Source organism: Rhamphochromis longiceps, linkage group LG4 (genome assembly GCF_057381845.1).
Source record: "Rhamphochromis longiceps isolate RC_006_pf linkage group LG4, R_longiceps_female_GT1.1, whole genome shotgun sequence".
Taxonomy (NCBI): Eukaryota; Metazoa; Chordata; class Actinopteri; order Cichliformes; family Cichlidae; genus Rhamphochromis; species Rhamphochromis longiceps.
In genome coordinates this window covers 34,602,066-34,622,249 of record NC_140560.1, presented here as the reverse complement: position 1 = coordinate 34,622,249, position 20,184 = coordinate 34,602,066, and the positions used below count along the sequence as shown (strand labels likewise).

The following is a 20,184-nucleotide window of genomic DNA, read 5'->3' as shown; positions in this document are numbered from 1 at the left end:
ACGCATTGCTGCATAAAACAGCACACATACTGTAAGTATTTCTAAGCATCCCGAGGTCTGTGGTTCTTATCTTGCAGGTTGCATTTTACCTGAAATAAGGGATTCAAATTCAATTTTACTACAACTTACACTGAAGCTGGGATCAAGAGCCCCAGGTGTGTTATATTGGTATCCATCAATAAATAATAAAACTAAAACTATCATGTTTAATCGTGATGAATGTGGCCTTATCACCTACACTGGGTCACATTAAGGCCTCAACAAATCAATGAATCAGTAAAATTTTAACGAGTAACAGCTAAGCACGAGCTCAGCCTCTACTGCTGTAGTAGTTGTGTTATGTAAAGGCAAAATCATCAATCTTTGATGTTGTTTATCACATTTTATCTAATACCTGAAGCTGAAAGCTTGTGGGAAACATTAGTAAAACAGGTGCAAATATAAAAAACCTTTGATCTTGTAGTTTATGTGTACGGCCTCAACTTCTGATGTGAAAACCTACAAATCCCAAATTAATGTTGTGTTAGTGTTTTTACACTAAGGTCAGCGGGTGGACCAGATATGAATTGGCCTATGTGTCTTTAGTATGACACAAGCTCTAACAGAGATGAAATCTGATAACCTGATGTGCTATTTTAAAGATACTGAGTCAAGTTTTGAACCACAATCCTGGTGCTAACAGGACTTTAAAAGCAGCAGACCACCAGGTGGACTCAATAACTTGGCAACTGTGGGGATGAAGAAAAGAAGAAAATGTTGCTCAGTGTTCACTGAAGTCCACGTCAGGTAAGCTATGTCCTAAAAGTCATTCCAAAACAAAGATATGTGTAACATGTTTGAAATGTGCAGAAAATTAATGCACCAAAACGTTAAAAAATTCAGGAGTTCTAACACTGTGTGACATACTTAAGCTGAAAGGACTAAATACCAGCTATAAATAAAACAGCAGGTAAATAATTTAAAATAATAAAGTAATACTGATAACGGGGAAGATTTAAAACAACAAAAACAATATAAAATGCAATGTTGTTTTTTGTTTTAGGGTTTTAATTTCTTCTTTTGCGACCGCTAAATGTTACAATTTTAAACTTCCGCTTGATTTTATTTTGAAGGGCTTGCCGGATGCTGTGAGTCTATCTTGACTCTGAGGAGCTCTTGGATTTTGCGCTGACAGAGCGGACAGGTCGCTTCATCTTTCCCGTCAGACACATCGGAGCCGCCGTATTTTTCTTTTCACAGCAGCGTGACACACATCATGTCGGATTTCGAGGAGTTTGAGAAACAGCTGAGCGAGAATCGACAGGGTGAGTGCTGCCGTCCGTCTGTGCCCCAGTTCGTTCTGCAAGCTAGCAGCGTAGCGCCGGCGCGGACCGTTAGCTCGCTCAGTTGGTTTTATGAATGAATATCGCGACCTGACACCAACTTCAGCGCGTACTTTTCCTCTCTATGACTCAGCTTAGTTGTCTTATCTGTGCGATCATATTTTGATTAGACTTCAGCCTGCTTCTGAAGCTGCTAAATCTGTCACACAGCCCTGGACGCAGTCTGGGTGCCGGTAAGAGCGCACAGTCAATTTTACCTGAGGCAGCAGGAGGCCAAACTCCAGGAAAACCGCGCACCTTTATTAAAAAAATAATCTTTGAGTGATGGATCGAACAGCATCACTAGGGAAGAAATTAGAAAAGGACAAAAAAATGAAGGAAACAGTTTATTTGTAATTGTTTCAGTAATAATGAGGAGTTGGAGCTGAGCTTAACACATACTTATCATCACTTTATACTTATGTCTGCGTGTATCTGCATATGTAATCCCTACACTAGTTTATTATTTTTAATACTATTTTAAAGCCTATTTCATTTATTATTTATTATCTGTTTTGAAGTTCTGTCAAAATGTCATTTTATTTTATACATTTTAATAATTAAAATTTTAATTTAAATTTAAATTTTTTTCATATTTCATTGGCTAAAAATTTTTTTATTACTTGGATGAATGAAAATTCATTCAAGTCGTGTTAGTCAAAAAAAAATATTATTAAAAATATATTATGTTTCACAAGCTCACGTGCCTATGAAAATATACATATATATGTGTGTGTGTGTGTGTGTGTGTGTGTGTGTGTGTGTGTGTGTGTGTGTGTGTGTGTGTATTAAAAATTGTAAAGAAAAGAGTAGAATATTGTTTTGTGATCAGATGTTCCTTCATTTGGTCAGCATATTCCAAGATAATGATGCCAGGATTCGTTGGGCTCAGATTGTGCAAGAGTGGTTCAGTAAGCATGAGACATGATTTTCACACACTTCTTGGCCAATGCAGACTGCACACCCGGTGCCACTGAGAATACTTGGGATAAGCTGGGATAACTTTATGCAGCGGTCCAACTCTCCCATCACTAACATCTTTGAATGATGTCACAGCAGTCAGACTTAACCCAATATCAATTTTGAATCTTTTTAACTTTTTCCCAGCTTCTCCAGTGAATATTTGCTATTATATTCATTCATTTAGGTGTTATTAATCTCTTATAATGCGTAATATACCTGCAATAATAAAAACATGCCAGCGAAGTTAAACAAGGTTTCCAGTCACAAAGAAAGAATAAAAAGTCAAACAGACCTCGTCCACAGCCTGACATTTAATCAAAGAGCTCCGGTACAGCTGGATCAGATCCACACAGAAAACAAGAATACCTCTTATCGATTTGTTAAAAGGTCTTAAGAACTGTACAGCCAAGAAGAAAGGCCACATTAAACTGCCACTTTTCTCAGAGATATATGATCAGCAACATATCCAAGGGTGTCAGACCCTGCAGGTACTACAGAAAGGAGAATTTCTTTAATTATCAGCGGTGAAAAGGGTAGATCTATTAAATATTTACACCATAATTATGAAGCAATTATCTGTAGAACTCAAAAGATTAAAGAGTTAATGGAATGACATGAAAATAATCAATTCTGCAAAAAGAGGCTGACACCCCCACTCATCTCCAGCAGAGCTGTTTGCACTGTCACATCCACAGTAGTAAATTGTGCTTCTACTGATGGAAAATTACAGCGATATCACAGCCTGTGAGGTTAAAAAACAACCACACCAGGGTTATGAGCTGCTGACCCATTCGGGCAAGTGACGCTGTTTCCACCGATCAAAACGAACCTTCACTAATGGCTGCTTTCTTCTTAGAGTCAGTATTTTCACATTAAAAGGCCATTAAACCACCAGACATCATTAACCCTCTGATGTTCAGGACTTCATCAGCAGAGACCCTAACCTTGTGCTGTCTGTCTGAATATGTGTAAAGTCTTTTTTCTCTCAAGTCTTTAAGGTACAAAAGAAATAAGAATTCTGACTGCCATGGATCCACATCTGTTTAAAGTTTGTCCATAACAAGGTCCTTGTTGTCCATCTCCAGAGCAGCAGGTTAGGGCTGGTTGGTCACTGATGGCGATGACACGACAGCCAACTGAATGAGGAAGAAATGAAAACTGTCTGTATCTTTAAATCCAGCCACCGGTCTCAGTATTTGCTCTAGCACTGCTTTAGCTGATGTTTTTCCTCTCTTATACTTTTATATTATCCCCTAAATGTGCTGATAAATTAAGTAATATTCTTTGAAATTAAGCTGCCGGTAAGTAAAAGAGGCCAGTAAAACTCTGATCTACTGGCCTGGATGCTCACTGGGGAAAATTTTTATGTTGAACTCAGAGTTTATTGAAGCTTTCCAATATTCCGGGCAAACTCCTGTGAAACTAGAGATGTCAACTTAGTTTTATTTCCTGGGAACCAGGCTGATCTCAGGTGAGGTGGACGAGTAAAATCATTCGGAGTGTACCTGAAGTAAAGCGGTGTCGGTACAGCCTGAAAACATTTGGTTTTATTGCTCAAAAAAGAAGCGCCGCTGCTCTGTCGTGTTTGTCATCCCGTGTTTTTCCTGACCTCACAGAGCGAGAGAGGGAGCGGCACAAGAAGAGGAGTCGCAGCGGATCTCCCGGACGAGGTGACAAGCATCGCAGCTGGAGCAAAGACCGAGGTAGCCGCAGCCGGGAGAAACGCAGCCGTAGCCGGGACAGGAAGAGCCGGGATCGCCGCAGCTCCTCCCGAGACCACAAGAAGCACAGGTGGAAAACTGCATGGCTTCCTAGGAAGGATGAGTCCGTGTACACCGTGTTTGGTTGTAGATCCTCAGACCATAAACAAAGTGAAAGAAATGTTCATTTTCATTACTGAATGAATGAATTCTGAATTCAATATTTTTGAATTCATAAAGTAGCAAAAGATGTCATTCCAATCACTGTCACATAAAGATACGATACTCTTTATTTACCCCAGAGATTTGGATATTCCTGCAGCCAAAACAGTAAACACAGGGGTGTCAAACATAAGGCTCAGGACGGCCTGGCCAATGAGCTACCAGAACTTTATCTGTAGTTTTACACATTTATTTATCACAATTTAAACCTAAAGAGTTGTATGGAACGCCAGGACGCCATAATGAATTAATTAAATACACCATTAAATAATTTATTAAATTCATTTTGGCACAGTTGACTCCTTCAGGTCTCACCATGAAATAATTTTATCTGTCGACCTCACCCATCAAACCCAGGGGGCGGGGTTAACACTGATGGAGTCAAAACCATTGGTTTGGCCTGGTGGCCATTGTTTTTAGCACACAACAACCGGCATGTTGAAACTAACAGAACTGAACTTTGGAAAAACCCTGTTTGTGTGTCACCAAATACCGTTTTAATATTGTCTGGTCGGTTTGTCAAGATACAGCGTCTTTGCAAAAGTGCTTCGATGATTTCGGAGATGTCTGCCCAGCCCAGTCTCACGGCAAAAACTGATGATGTAATATTTCTGTCCAGGTTGCAGTCTTCATGATGAAGTCTAACAGAGTGAACCATTAAACTTCAGTAAAACTATGCAGTTATGAAACGTAACTTTAACCTCAGCCAAACCGATTTGCTCAGTTGTAAATAAAACAGCGAAGTAAAAATGACCCGACAGACAGAACCTGAGTGAATGAAGTCCAGCGTTTAACCACTGAGAGTTAAAACTCAGGTGAGGTTTCAAAGCTGTGTGCCGGTGATTGGACATCAGCCGCTGATAAAGCTGGTTCGTCTATAAAGTGCTCTGTTGGGAAACAAGCTCCAGCAGCTCTACGCTCGGGAAAAGAACTATATTTACTTATGTTGTGCAGAAAAATGCGCCGACATTGCGTTATATCGAGCACCGGCTGCCCAGTCAAACTGTGACTATCACCAGGTAACGTAGGCGTGTCTCTTGAATTAGCAGCAGGTGTTAAACAGCTGACAGGTGAGGAGGAGGAGGATGCATGAAGGTAAACTGAGGGTCTGCTGAGCTGATCGCTGGTGTCGTGAGAAAAATGTCAGCTCGTTCTTTATGTTACAGAAGCACAGAGACACAAGACCAGGCGGAAAGAGACGATCGTTCGGTGAAAATGAGAATCTGCGAATGCAACATGTAGAACACGGAGAGTGGAATATGTAAACAAACCGGTTAACGTAACACCTCCCCCCACCCCCCACCCCCCGTTAAGCTGGAACACGGGGGCTGTGAGCTCGGTGCACTCTGTCAGCTGACTGTTAGCAGAGCTAGTGACATCTCTGAAAACATCTGAGCACTTTTGTGAACATGTTCTATGTTGACAACCTGACCAGACGTGAAGATTCCGCCATGACATTCGCGGCTAAAACACTGTTAAAAGTGTAGCTGGTGACAAAAAAACGGGGTATTCTAAAACTGTACACCACCACCATTGCTGCCTGTTCATTCTGGGATACCTGGCTGCCCCACACAAGCAATCGATTATCTAGGATCGACTTGTCTTGACTTACTTTGCACGGCAACCAATCAAATGTTAGAGAAGCTGCATGGGCAGTGTTAACCCCGCCCACTTAGTTTGATGGGTGAGGCTGACAGATAAAATTATATCAAGGAGAGAGATGAAGGGGACAAAAGTGCCAAAATGAATTAAATAAATAAATCATTAAATAATTAATTAAAACTGTCAATAATTATTTAAATGTGTTATTAATTAAATATGTCAATAATTAAATGTGTCAATAATTAATTGTGTGTTCACGTAACCACTGAAAGGTTTCACTCAGATGTTTTTGTGTTTTCTGCGTGCAGCCACTCTCCAAGACGAACGAGGAAGAAAAGGACCTGCAAATATTGGGACGTGCCTCCTCCTGGCTTTGAACACATCACACCAATGCAATATAAAGCTATGCAAGGTACCCGACTTGTTCTCTTTGCCTCTTTAGCCTCTAAATCAGACTTCAGCAGAGCTGCAGTGAGTTTCTGCTTCGCGGCTTTGTGCTCCCCGGCTCTCTAACTCATCTGTTCTCCAACACTGAACCCCGATCTGAGCTTTGCTACTTTACATGTGGGCTGGAGAAGTCAGACAGCCTGCCGTAAATCCTGAACCAGCTGAAACAGTCGTGTTTACAGCGCTGTCTGCGTGTTTTTGCTGTTCACTGCCACCAGGGTCCAGTGTAAAAAGAAAATAAAGGAATCGGTTGCTTTGGTTTGTGTTTGTGCTGTTGTTGATCCTTCAGCTCGGCCACGGCTGCAGAGGAGACAGGTTAAAACGCACAAAGAGCTTCTTTGTAACCGGAGTTTAAAAAACGATGAAAACTGTCAGTCTGTGCTAGGGTTGCAAAGGGGCGGAAAATTTCCGGTAAATTTCCCAAAAGTTTCCGGTAAATTTCCATGGTAAGTTAAGCTTGGGAATTTTGGAAATATTCCATATTGGAAACTGTCCATGGAAATAATGGGAATTATGGAAATTAATGGGAATTTAGGAGAACTAACTGGGAATATATTATTTCCAAGCATAAATATAAACAGAAATCATAAGAAAACCTCCATGCAAAATGTTTTCAACAGATATTTAAACAGATTTATTTGTAAGTACAGTAGAATAGAACACGTTTCAATAACTTGTTTCATGGATGAATAAAAACAGAAATGTTGAGTTCAATATTACCATCCCCTAACCCCGCTCATTCAAAAATGCCCCCTGTCCAAAAATCTCCACAAAGTCCCATTCAAAAGGTTAAATGAAAAATGCCACTTATCCTCCAAAACGTCCCATTAAACATTCAAATCTTCCTTCAAGCAATCCTCTTTTCTCATTTTTGCTCAGTCAATAGACTCTTCCTGGACCTCATCATCATCCAACAACATGTCCACTTCCTCAGCATCCAACTCTGAGTCTTCCTCTTCAGTGTCACTTTCCAGCTTTGTTGAGGATGGCTCTGTGTCAGGCTCAAAGAGCCGTAGGTTTGCCCGAATGCCGACCAGCTTTTCCACTCTCACATTTGTGAGCCTGTTGCGAACCTTTGTGTGGGTGTTCCCAAACAGTGACCAGTTGCGCTCGGAGGCGGCTGATGATGGTGGGATTTGGAGGAGGATGGAGGCTACAGGTGCAAGGGCCTCAGATTCACATAGTCCCTTCCACCAGGTGGCTGCAGATATGTGCTGGCATGACTGCCATATTCCATCCCCTTTCCAAAGGCCTTGCTTTGTTCGATACTTTGCCAAACTGCCTAGAACTTTGCCTTTATCAAGACCCAGGTGGTCAGACATGGCTGTAATGACCGCATAGGCACCGTTGATCTCTTCCCCGGAAAGTATGCCCTTGTCATATTTGGGGTCCAGCATGTATGCTGCTGCATGCACTGGCTTCATGCAGAACTCCCTCCGCTGTTCCAATGACTTGACCACAGCCGTTTCCTCTGCTTTCAGTAGTAGGGAAGTGGGCAGAATTGTCTGGATTTCTTCTTTGAGTTCTGCAAAAAGGCACTGGACATCTGACAAGATGGCACCATCCCCCTCTATCTTCGCTATTGCTGCTGCAATAGGTTTGAGGATTTTCTGACTGCTAGATACTCTTTCCCAGAACACATCATCCAAGATGACCTTCTTGATGTCACTGTCGATGCCTACAGACTGGGATATGGCCATCTCTTGCAGAGACTCCTTTCCCTCCAGAAGGCTGTCAAACATGATAACAACACCACCCCATCGCGTTATGCTGGGAAGCTTCAGTGTAGTACTCTTGTTCTTTTCCTTTTGCTTTGACAGAAATGTAGCGGAAGTTACTTGTTTGCCTTTAACATATTTCAGAACTTGCTTCACTCTCTTATTCAGAGTGTCCATTGTTTTTAGTGCCATTATGTCTTTTAGGAGAAGGTTTAGTGTATGGGCTGCACAGCCAATAGTAGTTATATGAGGGTAGGTCTCCTCCACATGTGCCCAGGCAACCTTCATTTTGTCTACACTCTTGTAGAACACAGGCTGAGGAGTGGTGATTATGTAGTTAATAATTCCTTGTCCCCTGATATTGGACCATCCATCAGAGATGACTGAAATACAGTCAGCTTGGTCAATGGTCTGTTTCACCTTTGCTTGAACTCGACTGAACTCTTCATCCAGTAGATGAGTAGACAATGCATGTCTGGTTGGGGGAATGTATGCTGGTCGGAGAACATTCAAAAATCTCTTCCAGTACACATTGGATGTCAGCATCAGGGGTGAGCCAGTTGCATAGATTGCACGAGCGAAACACTCATCTGTGTTTTTCTGGCTAGTGTCATCCATAAAATCAAAGAATCCTCTGATGCCAGAGGGACCAGGAGCTGATGAGTGGGTATCTGACTCTGATACAGCTGAAACAGATTCATTTTCCCCTTGAGTGGAATTCCTGGCTGCTGCATGTGTTGGGCCTTGAGGAATTTTTTTGCACTTTGCAATGTGCTGCTGCATTTTTGTGGCATTCTTCACGTACGTCTTATCACAATACTTACACATATATACAGATTTCCCTTGTACATTAGCTGGTGTAAAATGTCTCCACACATCAGATAGCGCACGTGGCATTTTTCTGTAAAATAAAACAAGAGCTTGTAAAAATGCTAATGCAATGCAAGAGATCGTAATAATACAATTGCAATATGATAATAAACAGATATAAATAGTAAGGCTAGCTAAACAACTGGAATGATCTTCAAAACAAAACAACCAAATGAGGAAGCTAGCATCTTCTTTATGTTATACTAGCTATGGCTTATTTAGCATCTAACAGATGCTAGCATTTTATTTAGCATCTAACAGATGCTAGCATTTTATTTAGCATCTAACAGATGCTAGCATTTTATTTAGCATCTTATCAGATGCTAGCATTTTATTTAGCATCTTATCAGATGCTAGCATTTTATTTAGCATCTTATCAGATTGCTATCTACCAGATTAATACATTTTATGTGATATTCACAATTTAAACATTTAATGAATATATTTTCCCATAATATCATCAAAACTTACCTCACTTGTTAAGTCCACAGGCTCAAATGTGTGCCTTTAATACTCTTTGTCCTTCAGGCTCAAAAGTGTGGTCCATGTGTACATGTGATGGAGGCATGCACAGTGCCAGTAGGTGGTCTCAATAGCCATGCAGCAAGCTTGTGCTCTGTACATGTGATTAAGGAATGGCATGGATATTCAAGTGTATTTGAATTGCATTTGTTTGTTTTTGTCAATATTATGCTAAAATATACTTTCCTCAACTATATTTAAGTTCCCTAAGAAGAGCCAACCTTCAATTTTGAAAATTCCCACTTTATTCCCATAAATTCCCGTTAATTCCCGTTTATTCCCATAAATTCCCGTTAATTCCCGTTAATTCCCATGGAAAGATTCCATCTTTGAAAATTCCGGGAATTTTGCAACCCTAGTCTGTGCTTCTCGTTCTGCTTTGCTTGATCTGAACAGGCAGTGCTTGGCTTCTTCCTCTTTTCTGCACAGCTGGTCAGCGACAGCGTGAAGTAGGTGTGAAGGTTGGATCTGGGATGGCCGATGGAGATGTCTGCTGTTATTATCTAATGCAGGGACGCTGTGAGAGAGCCATGGCGCTCTTTGAGTACTGGTGGTAGTGCTGTCCCTGCTCCAAAAGCCAATCGGCAGCCAAACCAGGAAACATATGAGCATATCATCTCATTCTATAACCCATTAACATGGTCTCTGGTAGCACTCTGATTGGAGGATTCAGAGATGCTTGTGTTAATTTAGACCAAATTATTTTATGTTTTTTGTAGTTTTTTAATCAGATTTGACAGAATCTATGCTCGTGTTTGTTCTGTGATGAGCTCTGAACCACGCTGACACCTTTAAACACTCGCTGTGCTTCATAAAACTACGTGTTTGTTGCTCTGCAGTCTGACTGTGGGATATTATCCCTGAAACACATTAATAGTGGCGTCTGTGTGCAGCTATTTGGCAGCAAACACTGTCCCTCCTTCGTGTTTCCTCAGCGGCCGGCCAGATTCCAACAATAGCTCTGCTGGCAACGTCCACCACTACTGGAGTAGCTGCAGCCCCGACACAAGTGCCCATAGTTGGCAGTCAGATGACGAGACAAGCCAGGCGCCTCTACGTTGGCAACATCCCGTTTGGAGTGACTGAGGTACTCTCGTGGTTGCTGTAGATTCGTACCAAACAGACCTGCTGGTGCGGCGCCTCAGGTTTGATTTCTGTCTCCTCAGGAGTCCATGGCCGAGTTCTTTAACGCCCAGATGCGCCTCGCGGGACTCTCACAAGCCCCGAGTAACCCCGTTCTCGCCGTGCAGATTAACCAGGATAAGAACTTTGCTTTCCTAGAGGTGAGGGTTCATATTACTGTTCAGTGTTTTAGGTTGGTAAAGAATATATAAATAACACTTATATATTTATTATTCGAACTATTTTTAACAAATTATTTTCTGTTGGTAGATAATTAAACTTTCTAAAAAATATTTGTTGTGTGCTTATTATTTATCTACATTTTCATTTGTTTATTTTTTATTGACCGTTGAAATCGCCCGTCCTTCTCACAGTAACATTACGTCATGTTCAGTTCTCAGCACAAGCAGCTTGTCTGAGAGGTCTGAGCTGCTGTCTAGCACTAGTTAACGTGAGGCGCACCGACGTGCTGACTCGCTGCAGGCTCTCACGGCTGCTGCATACATGTCCGTGGTGTCTGCGCAGTTTTGGCTTCTGCTGCGATTCTTCACAGACGAGCCGAAGGTTAAATCTCACCCTCCGTAACGGCTCACTGTAGGATTTATCAGATTCCTGCTGAAGCAGTCGTGTTAGTAGGTGTTATTAGAATTGTTCTTTGTTGGCGCTGTGACTCAGTGTGACTTTCTTTCCTAGTTTCGGTCTGTGGATGAGACGACGCAGGCCATGGCCTTCGATGGGATCATTTTCCAGGGTCAGTCGCTCAAGATCAGACGACCTCACGACTATCGGCCGTTACCCGGAATCTCAGAGCAGCCGGCGTTCCACGTCCCAGGTTTGACTCCGATGCTTTCTTCTTCTTCTCTTCAGAGTTATTTAGTGTCATTTAACGTCATTAAATTTAGTTAGAGTTAAAATGACCTGTTCTTACATGAAGCCAGACCTTATTTCCTGACATATACAAGTTCTTTTAATGGTGGATATTCATGTTAGCCAGGATGAGGTTTTAATAATGAGATCAGTACCGGTATATGTGAGCTAAGACCTCTGCAGGACGTCACAGTGAGCTTCTAGCTCTGCTGTGGCCACTCCTCTGTTTAGTTTCAGTATTGATTTTGGGAGTAGACTAGTTGGGATGAAACAATGACTGATGAAAATGGACGGAGATGAATAAACTTCTTATTATAATTGAGACATCACAGCTTTATCCGAGAAATCCAGTTCAGATCTGATTTAGTTCAGTCTAGATTTGATCTTGATCCCATCTATATCTGACAACACCTGTGATTTCATGAGGCCCAATGAGCACATGGTTAAAGGAAGTCTCAGGGTCTTGGCCCATTTTTCTTTGTCACAGGTCTCCCAAAGCATGTTAGTCCTGCTGCCTGGACGTCCTGGGATGACCTTGTGAGATGGGATTTAGGGTCAAGAACACCACCCCCCCAATCAGACCCCACCTCCCCTTCTGAACAAGCCTGTATTCTACACCACCTCCACATTGGTTTCTTTATTTGCGTTTGAATTACATGTGATGCTTAGTAAATAATCGTGTTAAATAGTCAAGATTACCGTTATTGACTAATCACACAGCCTTAGCATCCCCACACATTCTTTTGATTGAAATCCAATCAGAAGAAAGATAGTTTAAAGGGGCAGGAGCTTGTTGAACTGTGAGTCATGCAAAGCTACTCTACTAGCTGGAAATGAGCAGATTAGATTTTACTTCATGGGTCATTTGTGCTTTGTAAGCTCATATTTGTTTTGTGATTTGTTTGTTCTCTCTTCTCGTGGTTTGTGTAGGCGTCGTCTCCACTGTTGTTCCCGATTCCCCTCATAAACTGTTCATAGGAGGCCTCCCCAACTATCTTAATGACGACCAGGTATTTATCTGAGCGCAGGCTGAACAGCTGCGCTCAGCTTTCCTCACTTTACGCTCACATGAGGTTTTTGTCACCCTGAAACATGCGTAGTATGTTTTACGTTTCACATTTCTTTGTGACGTGAGAAATATATAAAAAAAATATGGTTAGTCTCGAGTAACAAGGCTTCTGATGGAAGTCAAAATAGCTGAAGGGACCGCATGGTGTAAAAGCACAAAATAGAAAACAACACAACATACAGTGCTTGTGCCTGTGTTCCATAATGTCACAGCTTTTATTTTGGTGAATCTCTGATTTTACATTAATCATTAAATATAAGTAAACTCCTTACACCTTTCTCATGCTAAGCTTACTGATTTAAGACAGGTAAGCAAAGTCCAGTATATTTAAAGTGACATGAATTTACTTCTTTGTGGTATTTATTCCAGTGGGTCATTATCAAAGAAAAAGTCCACCTTAAGAAGTTAAAAAAATTCTTCTTCTTTGCCTTTCTGGATTTTTCTGTTGTTTGTTGATTGGTAGGTGCCTTTAACAATATATGTATATATATATATAGCTGCACGGCACTAACGCATTAACTCGCTAACACGTTGACGCCGTGCAGCCCTTGCACGGGGCGATCCGCGTTAACTCGCTAACGGAGATTTGCCGCATTAATGCGGTTATGGCGTTAACGTCATTTTGACGAGATTAACGCTGACAGCACTAACATATATAAATGCTATATATACTTATATATAAGATTTATATATAAGTTTATATGGAGAATTCCTCTGAATGTTGAGGAGATATCGACTGAAATCGAGCTACAGCTGGGCGTACTTTAGTGCAGTACTAATTCTTACCACCAGATAGTGCAGTTTGTCAATTTAAAATGTAACATTTAAATGTCAGTTTAGCCTCATAATGAAGCAGTTCATCAAATAGGGCATCTCTGCACTAGCTTCCTGCATGTTTCAGAAGTTAAAGTTTTACTTTAATATGAAATGCTGAGCTCTTATGAGCCAGCTCGCAGCCTCAGAGTGTCAGGTGAGGCCTGGCTGTTGGAGTAAAGTGGTTCTGCGATCAGGACCCCTCAGTTTTGGAACAGTGAGACTCATAGATATACAGAAGGATTCATAAAACACCCCATTCAGTTACTAGAATGATAAGAACATTGTTATTTACAGTGGCATCATGGGAAAGGCAAATCTGGAAATAATATCAGAATTTCCCAGAAACATTTCAATACACCCCCTGATTTTAATTAAAATAAGAGTCATTACAAAAAGTACCTTTAAATGCCTTTAAATGGAAATTTAGTGCCTGACTACATACTCACGAAAGGACGTAGAAAGTCAGTAAACAACTCCAGAAACGCTGCAGCAGCTCAAACAAAAGGTGGCCTTTCCCTTTGCTAAAGACTAAAAAAACAGTTTGTTTTGTGCACCTGTACGCAGAGAAACTTAATTCTAACTGTCCATTCTGTCTCATTTAGCCTCAGTTAGTTTGCAGAGCACATGCAGCCTGATGTCTGTGATTCTCTGACTTATTTTTTCTTAATACTTGCAGTCACTGCCACTGCGTTGATACTCACAGCTCTTTCATTTTTGTTCCCCCACTTTGTCCCCAGCTAGGGGCCTGTAAGATCGTTAAGTCTGCGCTCATAATTTGTTCAGTAGTACTCATCTACTGCTGCCATGCCAACATGTAACACAAGGCAAGTAAGACATTCTGGTCCTCACACGGATACACTCCGAGTCCGCAGGTCGCTTACAGGCTACTTTCTTTCTCCCATCATGCTTTTGGAGCGCGTTTAAGATCCAGGGATTGATCATTGAGGTTTGGGGGTTGTGTTGGTGGAGTTTAGTTATTTTTTTTAACACCATCTACTGAATATGGGATTACTATTATATGCATATCTGTTTATATATTTGACCATGTTTGAACACTTCAATCGATTGTCTGTTTTGAAGCTAAAATACCACAAAATTAAGTCATTCCAGCCTCTAAATTATCCATAGACTCCATATTTTACAGTGTTTCCCACAGATCTGAATTCAGTTTGTAGTGGTTGCGCTCGGGAGGAGCCACGCACACACTAAAGGTTACGAATAATCAGTACAAAGTTACAGACACAGATGGTATAAAACATGGATGTAGCCTATTGATCTGAAAGCCAATGTAGAATTCAGTTCAGTTTTATTTATGTTAGGCCAAATCACAACAACAGTTTCCTCAAAGTGTTTTCTATTGTAAGGTAAACCCCCTCTAAAGTTACAATATAACTTTAAGCATGCCTTCTTCGTAAAAGCCTCCAGGGGGCGACTCCTCTCTCCTCCTTTGGTTGGACAGGAGAGTGTCGACTGTATACCTCAGCAACGTTTTCCTAATGACTTTATGGCCTCGGTCACTAATTTCAGGTCTTATAGAACGTTTAGTAAATCATGGTCATGGAAAGAATCAGAAATGAGGATTATGTAGTACTTGCTTGTTGCCTCTCCAGGGAGTCTATCATCCAATAGCACAACAGACTCCGACTCCACCATCTTTAACTGCAGCTGGTGACAGTCGTCCTCGTCCTGCTCTGCAGCCTCACAGTAGGTTCTCCAGAGCAGGAGAAGGACCGGTGCTGCCAGGGATAGTTGCAGTGCAGCTGGGTTAGTCCGTTGGACTGCAGGATGATAAACTCCTGGTACAACCTTTTTTCAAGAGTGATTAGAAAGAGACATCAGTGCTGTGCCTCTCCTTTAGCCTCCTGTACTGATGTAGATTTCCAAACAAAACCAGCATGGCAGCTTGCTTGGAGGCTTTCTTGCAGGTTACTAAAACACAGAAAAAACACATTAGAGGTGAGACACAAGCATCTCTGTGTTTATTCTAGTTTTCAGAGGAGTCATATAACCAGATTAGCTTGATTTGCATAAAGTAGCCCAAATAGTTAATGTAAATGAGGAGGTGCCGACTCCGTGGCTCATCTACCAAAATGCCACCCTGCTTGCATGTATGGTTTATTCATAGATTATGACTAGGAAGCGAGGAATTGTCACTTCCTGTGAGCAGCTGAATGACGTGAAAGGCCGCCATCACAGCTTCCTGCACATCAAGCCAGGCAGCAGCGATTACATTTTCAAAATATAAGCAGCACTATTAAATCAATCCCCAGATATACCTTTACCAGCCCAAAGGAAATTCTATATGTGGGAAACACTGTTTCAGCAAAATGGGGAAATGACTCAAAGCCTGTATTTAATTGATTAACCGACAAAGTGAAATAAGCTGCAGGGTTATTGATCATTCTCAGGACTTTGAACAGTTTTATGTGCTGGTGTTGTTCCTGAGTTTTCCCAGGAAGCAGCGTAGTAGTGAGAAATCTTTACAGTGTAAAATGCTCCAGCAGTGTGTACAGATCAGCCCAGCACCTTACGAGTGACTCACATTCTGCTTCTATGTGTCGTGGTCTTAAACTGCTTTCGAGTCTCAAATGGACATTTAGAATTCACTGAGTAGACAAACACATTCAGCGGTGAGTTCTCCAGCTCAGATCTCGCTCCCGGACTCTTGTTTGCAGGTTAAGGAGCTCCTGACGTCGTTCGGGCCGCTCAAAGCGTTCAACCTGGTGAAGGACAGTGCCACGTCACTGTCGAAAGGTTACGCCTTTTGCGAATACGTAGACATCAGCGCCACCGATCAGGTAACGGTGACGAAGTGTTTTGGTGGGATCTTGAGCTGTGCTGTTTGGCTACAGGTCTGTTTGCTCTTCATCAGGCTGTAGCCGGGCTCAATGGGATGCAGCTGGGCGACAAAAAGCTGATCGTCCAGAGGGCGAGTGTGGGAGCTAAAAACGCCAATCCTGTGAGTACAAGTGGCAACATGAACCTGTGGTCTCATTTTTTGCATCATGTGCACAGTCTGTGTATAAAAGAGGAATGCTGCCAGTCGCTGGTTTTGGATTCTGCACTTTGAGGCCTCAGCTTTAGCGTTTTTATGCTGTGTGTGCGCTGCAGACCTCCATCATAGAGACGCCGGTGACGCTGCAGGTGCCTGGGCTTCAGAGGCTCCAGAACTCTGGCATGCCCACAGAGGTGCTGTGCCTTCTCAATATGGTGATGCCCGAGGAGCTGGTGGACGACGAGGACTACGAGGAGATCCTCGAGGACATCCGCGAGGAGTGCTGCAAGTACGGCACTGTCCGCTCCATCGAGATCCCCAGGCCTGTCGACGGCGTGGAAGTACCCGGCTGCGGAAAGGTGATGTTTATACACTCTGTACATGTCCAGTGAGCCGCCATCGAGGGGGCGTTGGATTTATAGCCAGAAAATATATTATAAAGCGTAAGTAGCATCGATTCTTCGGGACTCACCGGCGCTTTTTCATTTCAGATCTTCGTCGAGTACGTCTCTGCTGCAGACTGTCAGAAAGCCATGCAAGCCCTCACTGGACGCAAGTTTGCCAACAGAGTGGTGGTCACCAAATACTACGACCCCGACATGTACCACAGACACGAGTTCTGAAAGCACAGACACGTCCCTCCTCCTCGTTTTCTGTTTGTGGGCTGGGCGTCAGTCTGCTTCCCTCCTCCTCTGATCGTCGTGATCCTGTCCTTTAGAGACCAGAGCTGGAGCAGTTTTATTGCTGGACTGCAGTGTGTGTGTGTGTGTGTGTGTGTGTGTGTGTGTGTGTGTGTGTGTCTTCAGTACTAAATAACTTCCAGCTTTTGCCTAACACCCAGACTGTGAGTGAACTCATTCTGAACTTAAAAGATACTCTAGTATACATAACATTTGCCGTAGAATGAATGTGACATGTATCTTACCTACACTAATACTGCCTGACAATTTCAGAGTAGCTATCTATCAAGTATGCACTGTACGAGAAAAAAAACAACCGTCAAATGTCTGGATTTTCTTCCTGAGCACAAACGTTCATTTCGGGTTTGAAAAGCCATCGTAATGTTTCTTCCGTGGCTTTGAGAAAAAGAAAGGTGTTCATTTATTTATTTATTTATTTTTCGAGAGTAATATTTCCTGCTATATATGTCACATGTTAATGTTCCTTAAACATATACAGTGCTGTGTGCTGCTTACATAGACCAAATGTTGACTTGTTTCATGTCAGTAAAGCCTGAATGGCGACTTTGTAAATACTGTCAGAGATACATTCGATTGGCGAAACACTAAAAGCTGCTTTAATTCGAGAGTAATCAAAATCAAATTTGAAAAGTTTCAGCTGGAAACTTTTGATCAGACAAAGGGACAGTTGACCCATGGTTAAACCCTCCACCTGAGGGGTGTATGTGATTCTCATTTCTAACTCTGCACCTTTATTCTGGGACTCCACTAAAGCAGCTCTGCATGATTCTGTTCAAAAACACTGTTATTCACTTTCATCCTTTCTGTGAAACACACCATTGTAGATCCTGCGTCTTTAAGACCCCCCCCCCCTTTCCTTCCCAAAAAGCTTACCTTATTCTGATTAGCCAATTTTGGGAAGAATGAAAAAAAAAACATCAAAGTTTTTAAAAAATACAATGTGAGAAGTGCAGACAGCATCTGGGGAATTTTTTTTTTTATCAGATTCGATTTGTGATTCTCCACAAGCAGTTTTAATGTGCCGCTCGTCACTGAAATTAAAGTAAATTTTGATAATGCTTCACAAAAAAAGTGCCCAGAGCAGTTTCAGGATGTCTGCCAAGGTGTGAGGCTATTTTTAGAGGAACTTTGTTAGAGCAACAAATGTTTATTTGGCTGTTGTGATACTTTGTTAGGTTACAGGTAAAAAAACAAAAACGCCTCCTTCTGGCCAAGCTGTGTAGCTCCATCATTATTTGCAGCACTTTTCAGCTTGATTTATTATTGATTACTGATAACTTTGACCTGGGTAAAGATCAGAACTCGTGATCAGTCATGAAAGCTAGCGGTTTTACTAAAACTCGGATACAGAAATATTTTATACGTTGCTGCCTTCATAGGGGATGCAGCAGTGTTTCAGACCTTTAAATACGATTTTTAAATACATTTTAACACGTTTTCTACATTTATTAGAGAGCGATTCCACTTCCTGGTATTCCCAAAGGTGGCTGTAGTTCATCCAGAAGACCAGCAGGGGGCTGAGTGTGACTTTTTCAATGAACTGAATGAATGGAGCCAAACAGCTAATAAAAATGTTTATGTTGTATCTTAGTTTTAGTATTAGTTAGTACCTAGTGTTGATAAAATGTGCTAACTTAAATGGTTAGTTTTTCTTACAGGGAGGCAGATTCGGCTCATAAAATCTTCGCCTTCTGCTGCTTGACTGGGTCTCTTTCTATTAAACAGGAAGTCCATGATTGGGGGACTAGAAGTTAAAATTCAAAAAAGTAATTTTCGCTTCTTCCGTTGTTGGTTTTAATCAGTTTCCACACATCATGTCACTTTCCTGCGTTATTTTTGTGAATAACCTGTTGTAGTGACAGTAAAAAAAGGTGCAAGGGTTTAACAAAAGGTCGACTGTGTCCGTCTAACCATAAATATTCAGAAATTAATTTTCAAAATCAGACGAAGTAACCATGGTCTTAATTAAAACCACAAAGCAGATGAACACATGCTGAGAAAAGCACCTTTAAGTTGTGTAGATAGCCAACTGAGCATTTTTTAAGCTTTATTGTTTGTGTGCTGCTGTTTTGCATCTGTTGAAGAAAATGTATGAAATTAATTTATTCTGAAGTATCTTAAATCTGCTTAGAAAGTGCAGGCACAAATATGAACTAAGACACCAGAGACTGGAAGGAAAGCCCGTATTTGCACATGCAGCGATGTTCTGTAGGCAAACGTGTATTTTATTGTAATAAACAGAACACATCAGATGGTGATAAACACACTGCTGTATTTTCTACAGTTTTGAATGGTTCAAAGGTTTAAAACATGTTTAGTTTGTACGACTCCCCATCCTTCCACGCCATCGCCTCAAATAAATGCTTGCATCCACCGCCTGGCTGCTGCTGTGATGTTTTTATTTCTGAACTATCTGTGAGATGTATTTGAACATACCCATTAAATAAAGATGAATGATAAGATTATTGATATAATAATTAGTTTCTCCTTAATGTTAACCCTTTATAGATGGATGGAGAGACCAGAGGTCACTCTTTTATGAGCACCTGCTGTGTTTCACTGATTATAATGTTGGCTTAATATATGTGGTGTTAATTACTGTGTGGTCCTTCACCTCCTTTATTTTCATGAGATAAATTTTACATCCAGCTGCTCTCCCTCTGATTCTAAGTGCTGTAAACATTACAGGTAGAACTTTAGAAAGCAGTCTTTTATTTTGAAAGATTTAAGTTAATGTGATTGCATCACTGCTGTTCTGAACTTGTGTATAGTTTTAGTATCCAAATTATGAGTGTTGGTAAGAACAACAAGTTTTGCTCTGAAGGTCAGTTTCTATATTCAAACTAGATGTAATGTGTCCTTTCATTTCCTGTTTATACTGTCAAAATAAATAAAGCCTATTACAGCGCAGTATTACAGTATTAATGTAGATATGCATCGTATGACTCCTGTCAATGCAGGTATGATGTACTGATATTATAGGATACCTGGCCAATGCTTGTCTACATTTCAGAATAAATGTGCTATGTTTTAAATCTTTATTGTTTCAGCAAAATTTCACAATTGGAGAAATAAATAAAAACAATTTTTATTTTTTTATTTTATATGTTTGTTTTTTTCATCTTCATCAGAGTTCTATGTAATATCGGAACCTCCCACATGAATATGATTTAAAACTGATTTTGTTATTATTAGCATACTGGATCTTC

General features: G+C 41.2%; 1 protein-coding gene across 1 annotated transcript; it reads left to right on the top strand.

The window, feature by feature from the left end:
- The first annotated feature begins 757 nt into the window (after window positions 1–757).
- Window positions 758–19,349, top strand: LOC146672186 (splicing factor U2AF 65 kDa subunit-like). Its single transcript, XM_085404712.1, has 12 exons — window positions 758–786; window positions 1,113–1,304; window positions 3,941–4,115; window positions 6,157–6,260; window positions 10,341–10,492; window positions 10,572–10,688; window positions 11,221–11,359; window positions 12,325–12,404; window positions 15,955–16,077; window positions 16,152–16,238; window positions 16,391–16,633; window positions 16,766–19,349. Exons 2-12 carry the CDS (start codon window positions 1,256–1,258, stop codon window positions 16,895–16,897), a joined length of 1,401 nt encoding a protein of 466 aa, XP_085260838.1. The 5' UTR covers window positions 758–786; window positions 1,113–1,255; the 3' UTR covers window positions 16,898–19,349.
- Window positions 19,350–20,184: the final 835 nt, after the last annotated feature.